At 37.4% G+C, this 8907-nt stretch overlaps 2 protein-coding genes across 3 annotated transcripts in view; one reads left to right on the plus strand and one right to left on the minus strand.

The window, feature by feature from the left end:
- Window positions 1–202: 202 nt before the first annotated feature.
- The window catches only part of LOC144636191 (enhancer of rudimentary homolog), an 11082-nt gene continuing 2377 nt past the window's right edge, over window positions 203–8907 (minus strand). Inside the window, exons 1-4 of one of the 2 annotated variants that reach the window (XM_078495353.1) lie at window positions 3661–3757; window positions 2200–2287; window positions 1893–2013; window positions 203–580 (exon numbers count right to left, since the gene is read on the minus strand). In XM_078495353.1, coding sequence (XP_078351479.1) covers window positions 487–580; window positions 1893–2013; window positions 2200–2287; window positions 3661–3663 — 306 coding nt within the window. In that variant the 5' untranslated portion in view covers window positions 3664–3757 and the 3' untranslated portion in view covers window positions 203–486. Of the gene's footprint in view, window positions 581–1892; window positions 2014–2199; window positions 2288–3660; window positions 3758–8907 lie in introns of those variants that run through there. The other variant, XM_078495354.1, reaches the window with a different exon arrangement.
- On the plus strand, window positions 3832–8532 carry LOC144636181 (cyclin-dependent kinase inhibitor 3-like). Its single transcript, XM_078495347.1, has 7 exons — window positions 3832–3903; window positions 3997–4085; window positions 5098–5156; window positions 5943–5987; window positions 6865–6928; window positions 7822–7980; window positions 8460–8532. The coding sequence occupies exons 1-7, from the start codon at window positions 3892–3894 to the stop codon at window positions 8515–8517; spliced, it is 486 nt and encodes a 161-aa protein (XP_078351473.1). The 5' UTR covers window positions 3832–3891; the 3' UTR covers window positions 8518–8532.

Below are 8907 nucleotides of genomic sequence, written 5' to 3' on the forward strand. Positions count from 1 at the left end.
GTTGTTCCATGCTTTCTATACAGTAAGTAAATAAATAACTATTTATTGACCACTTGTACTGAAATGGAAATCATGTGTGTTTCTCCCGTGGATGAATTATTTGTTTTGTTCAGGGTTTTGCTTTTTTCCGAACTGTGCGAACCCTGCTTCATGTTTATTAAAAAATATGTTAAACTTTAGAATAAATGGTAAGCACACCAACTTTGAAAAGTCAACAAACTTTAATAAGATTACAATCAAATGATCTTTACTATTACATCATGAATAGAGAAAAAAAAGTGAACAACAGAAAGAAAAAAGTTCTTTAAAACAAACTGTTTAAATTATTGTTGTTAAATTGGCCATGAGAAAAGTTCTAAGATGTAAGATTCTTGACTGAGTAGAATTCCACAGAAATTGAGTCAACTGTCCAAAGAACTTCCGCTGGCTGTCATGAACGCAAACAGCTGTGACGTACTGTACATATATCTTCTAATTTGCAACTTGTTATTTTCCAGCTTGTTTTCTTAACATGATGTAAATGTTCTCCTTTATCCACTCTTTGTTGTGCGGCTCATAATATGGCTCCTTTGGGCATCGCCTGTTGAGTGAAAAAATAACCAAAACAACCAAAACATAGACAGTCATCAAAATCTACTTTGAAGATAATTTAATGAGAAAATAGCTTACTTGTAATCAAAACCATAAGCACCATCAATTACTACCAACCATCATCATATTAAAGAGCATTACTACTTCCCCTTGGGTGGGATGCTAGTCCATCACAGGTCATCCCATACCCCCCCCCCCCCACCCACCATGAATTCATGCATTTTGCCACACTGCCATTACTATTTGCCATGACCCATTTATAGAGCGTTAAAATATGACATCATGGCAGCCACATTGGTGTTCCAAAACAAAGGAATGGTGGCCATGTTGGTGTGCCAAGCCGTTCCTGCAGGAATTAAACTCTATTTTTAATGCAAAAATAATCTTTTGTTTTAGTAACCTAATATGGCCGATATATTTTCCACCAATGTCAAGTCCGTTCTTCTATATGGGTTTCGAGACCTGGCGTTCAACTAAGGTCCTTCACAATAAACTGCAAGTTTTTGTCAACAAATGTCTCAGATACATCTTGGTAGTCCAGTGGCCGAACGTACAATGTAATTAGCAATGAAGAGCTGCTAAGAAGGACCAACATGGAATCCATTGTAACATCAATTAAGCAAAGGAAATGGCGCTGGATTGGCCACACTCTCAGAAGGGAAAGTAACAATGTGGCAAGACAAGCCTTGCACTACAACCCACAGGGAAAGAGGAAAGTTGGACGACCAAGGAACAATTGGAAGCGATCCGTGCTGCAGGAGTTGGAAGGAGTAGGCTACTCCTGGGGAAGGGCCAAAGAATTAGCAAAGAACCGTGTGTGCTGGAGGAAACTGGTGGACGCCCTATGCTCCCAAGGAGGTGACAAGGAACAATGATGAACCCAAGGAAATACGAAAATGCTCTATAAATGGGTAATGCCGCTCGAATTGCGACCAGTACGCACAAATATGATCACATCACACCAGTTTTAAAAGAGCTTAAATGGCTACCAGTTGCGACTCAGTTATATTTCAGGAGCGCTATCATGGCCTTCAAATGTCTAACATCCCGCGTGCCGGAGTATCTGTCTTCCCAGTTTAGTAAGCGAGGAGAAATAAGCGGACGTGCCACAAGAAGTTCACAAATGCTGAACATTCCTCTTTTCAAGTCTGCCAGTGGTCAGAGGACGTTTTACTACAGAATAGTCAGTATCTGGAACTCCATGGATAGCTCTCTAAAAACTCTCGAGAATGTTATCTTAATTGTCTAAATACAGTTACAATAAACATTACGTTAGTAAGGACTTGTTTTTAGAATGGTACACCATGCACGACAGATCAGTCAAGTTGTCGATGTAGTCAAACAGTTGACTTATGTCGTATGTGATGGATGGCGTACTTGGGTTGGACTTCTTAAGGTATTCTTCAAATATCTTACAGACACCTGAAAAAGTCGAAAGAATATAGCACTTCATTCTTCATTTTGTACAGTAAATTTATAACAATACTATATACTGACAAAGAAAGCCTGAAAAGTACAATAATATAATTATTTATTGATACATCAGTAAAGTTGATTGATTTCAAGACTGATTGAATAGTATAGAATTTGACAGGGGATGTTGCCTACCTTCCATACATTCGTCTTTTGTCTCATAATCTGAGTATGTTCTTGAATCAGGCTTTGCAGTTGGCTGAATTAGAAGGATGGTGTGTGACTGTAAAAAGAAAGAAAATAATGTGGCTAATTAACTGCAGGAGCACAATCTCGTTCCCAGAGCCTGTGTTCCCCTTGACCAGGGGTCGGGAAACTAAACGGCTCTGGACGAATCCAAAACCGGAACGAGGAAATCCTGGTTCCGGTTTGAATGTGCATGTGCGCCAGAGATTGTGGTGAAATGAACAAGTTTTCAACAGCCAATCAGATTCAGAGGCCTTTGTGGAGGACTTTCAGAATAGCCCAGAGGTCTCAATCCCTGGCACAGACCAGAAGGGTCGCGGCCTATGGGGACCAGCTTGACAGGAGCAACACTATATAATCACATGGATCTTCCATATTAGGGTGGCTAAGGGCATAGAAACAATGGGTTATAAAGACCTACTGACAATAAGGGCTGAAAAAAAAAATAAAACAAAGAAAAGAACCTAAGAAAAAACTGAGCCAGTTCATTATATCCTCAAAATTATCCCAAGACTTTGTTTTCTTGTAAAATTTCAGCCAGTCAAAAGCTCTCTTTCTGTCGGCTCTTAGCTACATCCCTGGTTTACGTCAGGCTGGCTAGTTTCACCATCTGGCCTCACTTTTGAAGTGCAAACTTAAAAATTGTATCACGAATGAATTCCCAAAGCAACAAAGATGAAAAGAATACCAATGTGAAAACTGCATGAAGTAATTCAAAGGGTGAAAATGAATGTTTTGATTAATCACCATCCAATGGATAGCGTATGTTTTGTCTCTTCCAGTCAGTGATAGCGATTTATCCACCCTTTGAACAACCAGCCCCTGGTCAGACTTCAAACAGGATCTCTCAATCCAGAATTCGCTGCACAGACAATCACACCTCCCTCCAGTGTACATGTATAAACTACTTCTTGGAAATTGTCAACAGTAACATTAATTTTGTCTTTTACAAATCAATCTTTAAGTGGTGAACATAATAATTTGTACAGGCATTAAAGAGTTAATTGTCATGCTGTCAGGTTGTAGTGACTTTAATAATTGATATAATTTATATGCTCCTTCATTTCAAGAACAAACAGAAGCAAAAATAGATTGAGTCGATTATAGTTTACATGGCAACTTGAGAGGAGTCTCCATCTTGATTGTAACGGAAAGATAGATGGACAACTTTGATTGCTTGTACACCTCAAGACACAAATGCTGTCTGAAGAACATGTATGATACCATACAAGCAACACTTTCGTAAAGAAAAGAAAATAAGCTACATGTTCTTGAACAACAAAGAAGATTCAACACAATCCCATGGCTGTTTTCTTGCATAACTGCGCTTTCGCGAGCCCTACGCTCTAAAAACCGATACAAGTTGAATTTCAATGAAACAAAGTACAGATCAGACTACTTTATACTTACCATCTTGATAGAAATATTCCTAAAAGTTATAGAAACTTCTTCCTATAACACGTGAAAACTGACTGCAACTCTTCGAGCTTCGTTCGCTTTCTTCTTTCCATATAAGGAGAACCCCGTGCGAGACGCAAGGGAAACTGGGTCTAGAGAAATCTGACCAATCAAACGCATCGTAAGAAAATAGACGCAGTTTTGAAATCTTGGAAAGAATGATCTAGTGTTCGACACTGCAAGATGGTTTTTGAGGTATTTTATTTGAATGTTTTGCTCTGGTTTGCTGTGGTTTGGGGCAAATAACGTTGGCTTTTAATTTCTCACCCACTTATGTCACTGTGCCAGCGTTCCCCGGTGAGAAGAAACGATTTTGACAGCTCGGACGATGAGGAAAGCAATGTTGTTGAAAATCTCACACCTTTTCAAGTGAACTGGTAATAAAAGTTTCATTGTTTCACATTTACTGCCTTTACATTGCAATCAGCCATAATTAATTTGCTTTCCCAGCTAGAAATAAGCAAGAAATAAGCTAAGAAATATTAGAAGCTAGAAATATTGTAAACTAGAAGTATTAGAGAGTTAAATTTATCAAAACAATGTTGAATTTATACTTTGAAAGGTACGGCAATTCTTGGTAAGTTGCAAAGAAGCATTATTGTTAATGCAAATTTTAATTTGCATTACAACTAATGTTTTCTGTGCAATTTGCTACTCATCTATCCATCTGCTACTAAAAATTATGTCTGGTTTCCCAATTATATTTATCAAAATAATGTTGAATTACTTTGAAAGGTACACCATTATGGTAATCAGCCATAATTAGTTTATTTGCTTTCCTAGCTAGAAATAAGCTAAGAAATATTAGAAGCTAGAAATATTTCAAAGTAATGTTGAATTACTTTGAAAGGTGCGCCATATCTTGGTTGATTGCATAGAAGGATTGGTATTAATGCCAATTTTTATTAGCATTAGTATTTAATGTTTTCTATGCAATTTGCTACTAATCTATTTACCTACTTCTAAAAAAAGAGCTAAATAATAAAGCCATATATATTTTGGCCCTGTTTTAGTGACTCTTCATTGTTTTGAACTGAGAATTATTACTGAATGTCCACAATTTATGAATCACTGTCAGTAACAAAAAGCAACCCCCTTCCCCACCAGATTTTTCTAAGAATCTAATTCTACAATATAAAAACTGATATACCTGCCCAGTTTCAGGAGTATTTTTTTTGTTCCTGCCCTTTGAATTATCATCAACATTACCACTTCTCAATTACAAAAGGCCACTAAAAATTAGTAAACAAATAACAATTTGTATCTCTGTATTACAGGGTGGTTTTCCCATTTAGTCTTGTACTAAAATTAATATGTTTTACCTTATTTTATATATTTATGTTAACACAACACTGATCACTAATTAAATCTTAATTCTTACAATTTAAGGGTTGATCTTTCATTCACTGGATGCTGTGCAGAAGTTATTTGTATTAGTGGATTACCAGGTAAAGTAAAATAATTACTTTGAAATTTATCCCTTCAAGAATATTACTAGTAGGGTCCTCAGCTGGCATGGCTCAGCAGACTCTCAATCCTGTGGGTATATCTAGATATAAAATGTTGCAGACTGTGGTTGACTGAGATAAATATTTAATAGTTTACCAACAGTAGGTTTTTATTTCTAAGTGTTACAAACTCCAAACCTACCAGTATTATTTTGCTGCTGTCTGACCAAGTTAAAGTTGAAGACAAAAAAAAGATAATGTCTTAATGTAATTCAGTTGTAAGTTAAACATCAACTCATATTGCGTGCTTTCTTGCTACTTGAATGTACTCGTTGATTTCACTCCCTACCTTACCCCCCTCTTTTAAGGTAAGTATGAGGTTTAAAGTATCTTTGTTCCACTGTTTTTAAGTGTGACGGTGCCTGGTCATTGCTGCTCACAGGGTTGTCATGGTTTCCCTATGCACTTAGCTTAGGTGGTGGCTCCACCATCTTTTTTGGCACCTTCCCTAAGCTCATCTATTGTTGATGAGTTTAACTGGATAATTTCAAAGTTTGTGCTAATCCAAGATTGGCTAGTTTGACCAAGATTTAAGGTACCTGCCCAGGCTAATTTGGGTAAAAAATTGTCCACATATTGTCTTGCACTGGATGTTACTGTATATTACCAAATTGTTTAAAAAAGTCTGTGAACCTCTTCTGTTGCCCTGTATTTATTATTATTTAAATAAATAATTAGTTAATTTTTACTTTATTACTGTTGAATATGTTTTTCTTTGGTTTTCAGGATGCAAATATAAAGAAACAAACAGGAATTTAAGTGTAGACATAGGTAGGATTAATAAATAAAATTTTGTGTAAATAATATTACTGGTATGATCCATATATGCATGGAGACAGAATGCAGCAGCCTTGTACACCTTATGGTTTGAGGAGCAATGGTGATGATGATGGTAACCAGACATAACTCATCAAAGACATCAGTGAGTAATCCATGGGTAATATGGATAATCAATGATTAATCAGTTGATAACCCATTGATTGCTCATTGATTACTCATTGATTATTGATTAGTTATGACTGGTGATGATGATACACAGGGTTTGCAAAGTCTTGAAAAGTCCTTGAATTTGTGTGTAAGTCCTTGACAAGTCCTTGAATTTTCTTCAACTTTGAATGTAGTGGGGTCGAAAGAGAATTGCTTTACATAGACTTTGGTCTTTTCCTGTGTAAAGCAGCTTCAAACACTGAAAAAGCCGGGTGTAAAAGCAGCTGATAAAGGGAAATTGAGAAGCAAAGTAATCCAACTGCGCACATGAGTTCAAATGTCAGTGAAACAAATTCACCAGCGGTTTTGTATAAAACTCTTAATTGTCCTGCGCATGCCACATGCATTTTAGGCATTTAAAAACCTTTAAAACATGTTAGCTTGGACTGGGAATGTGCATTAATGTACCATCTGTGAAATTACATTCCTCAGGTAGGTGGTACTTGAAAATTCAGTTTGGTCTTTGAAAAGTCCTTGAAAAATGATTGCAATTTTTTGTATGAACCCTGATACATGCCAGCCTGGTGGTTTATAGCCATCAAACAGCATTAGTTCAGAAGGGGGGCCTACAACAGTAGATTAGAAAACTTCTATTCAATAAACCATATGAGAGTTACACTGGATCAAAGTGCATCTGGCTTTTCATGTTTGTTCTTTGTAGCTCATCTGAAGGCACTTGACATCACAGATGTGTTTGTTTTCTGCTCTCACCGTGAGCTGGTCAGGTAATTTGTTTATAACTAAATTAATGTTATTTGTCGAATTAAATAATGTTATAAGTTAAGCTCGGTAGAGATTTTTTGGTTCAATTTTACCCTTGGTACAATCTGGAATTTTCCTCTTTTATAAAAATTACTAAATTTACCATATACTACCAAACAAAGAAACAATACCAAATTATATGAAGGAAAACTGATCCACAAACTTAAAAAGCTCTGCAGATTTATGTATAGTGTCTCTTTGGGTTTTAACTTGCATGGAAAAACGCAGCCATTAGTAACAACCTATCAAACTCACTACACAGATCTTTGTAGAGCTAGGTTATCAGTACAAAATTTTTCAGATCAAATCTCAGATGGCCATTGATCATGAGAAGGTAAGGCAAAGTTTGCATCAAGCCAAGTGGCCCATATAACCAGAGCTTATCCAGGTTTCCACAGCATGAAGTGTCTAGGAGTATTTCTACTCCCCTTGGATTGGATGCTAGTCCATTGCAGGGTTACCGCTTAGCATAAAGTTTGCAGGTACCCATTTATACACCTGAGTGGAGAGACACACTATGAAAGTAAAGTGTCTTGCCCAAGAACACAATGTAGTGCATTGGCCAGAGCTCAAACCCGGACTGTTCAATTCGGAGTCCAACACACTAACCATTAGGCCACAGCGCCCCCCGCCAGGTCAGTGTGATCTCAGCTTATTTTTTGGAGGCAGAGTCTGGATGCTGCTACTTTATCTGTCAGGGTTCAAAAGTCAGGGAAATGTCAAGTTTTGGAAACTGATGTCTGTGGCAACCATGATTGTTTTTCAGGCCAGTATAAGACATACGTCCAATGCACATTTGACTCTGACATGAGTTGTGTATATGTGCTGTACACCATACCTCGCATTGCCTTTCTAGGTGTAGAGTTCCTTATCTTGTTGACGAATACAGTTGCGCTGGACTTGAAGCACATCATTTCCCAGTTGAAGAAGGAAATGTTCCCACCATGGCCGATTGCAGTGATATGATTGAAAAGTTAAGACAATGTATCAGCTTTGGACGCAAGACACTTTTACAGTAAGTAGTTAATGACCAGTCCTATTATATGGTGGTAAAGGGGAGTCCAAGTCACGTTTCATACTCCAATGTTTAACCACAAAAGAAAATCATCTTCATAATCCTTATGTCAAAGAAACATGGCAAAATTATAAATTAATGATAGCTGCATAAAACAACACAAATTTATACCTGAGGGATTAATTTTGCGAATTTCAGGAATAGCTCAAGGGTTGTGAACTTCTTTGTCTTCAATAAAATTTGTCATGATTAACCAGTAATTTTTGGGATCGTAAACTTAGGTCAAATATAAAGGTTGTCTTTTCTGCATATCCATTGTTAATTACGTTTTTTATTGCTTGTCCTGGGTGTGGCCATATTTTCACCACTTCATCACCTTGTTGGATATTCCGTTAACTTTATGAAACATTGTTAGAAAGCCTCGGCTAAGCGCTCATGAAATATAGTAAACTTTACTGATACTTCATTTTGTGTTTCAGTTGTGTTTCTGGTTTAGGAATTTCTTGTTTAGGTGAGTATTTGATAGTGTTCAGTTAAAAAGAATGGTTTGTGCTTCTAAAATGTCAGTGGGCTATGTATGTATGGGCTATCTTCTCATTGAGAACAAAATTAGAAGTATATTAGTCCCATATCATGGAGAAAACAGCCAATGAGAAGGTTGGAAAGCCGTCACATTTTTCGGTATGCTGTGCGCTGCGTGCGCCTATAGTATGTTTTCCCGCCTCTGACACGACATTTTTTCCCACCACAACGTGCTGCGCCCGTCGCCACTTCCAGTTTTTCCCGCCTAACGTGCCCCCGACACAACATCCATTTTTCCTTGCCATTGCGTTCTTCGTCTGGCACAACCTCCAGCTTTTTCCCGCCGAAATGTGACAAATGTGGCGCGTCCGTCACAAATTCCACATTTAACTTCCCGCCAAAAAA

This window comes from Oculina patagonica, chromosome 13 (genome assembly GCF_052425735.1).
Source record: "Oculina patagonica isolate OP01 chromosome 13, crgOcupat, whole genome shotgun sequence".
In the NCBI taxonomy this organism is placed as follows: domain Eukaryota; kingdom Metazoa; phylum Cnidaria; class Anthozoa; order Scleractinia; family Oculinidae; genus Oculina; species Oculina patagonica.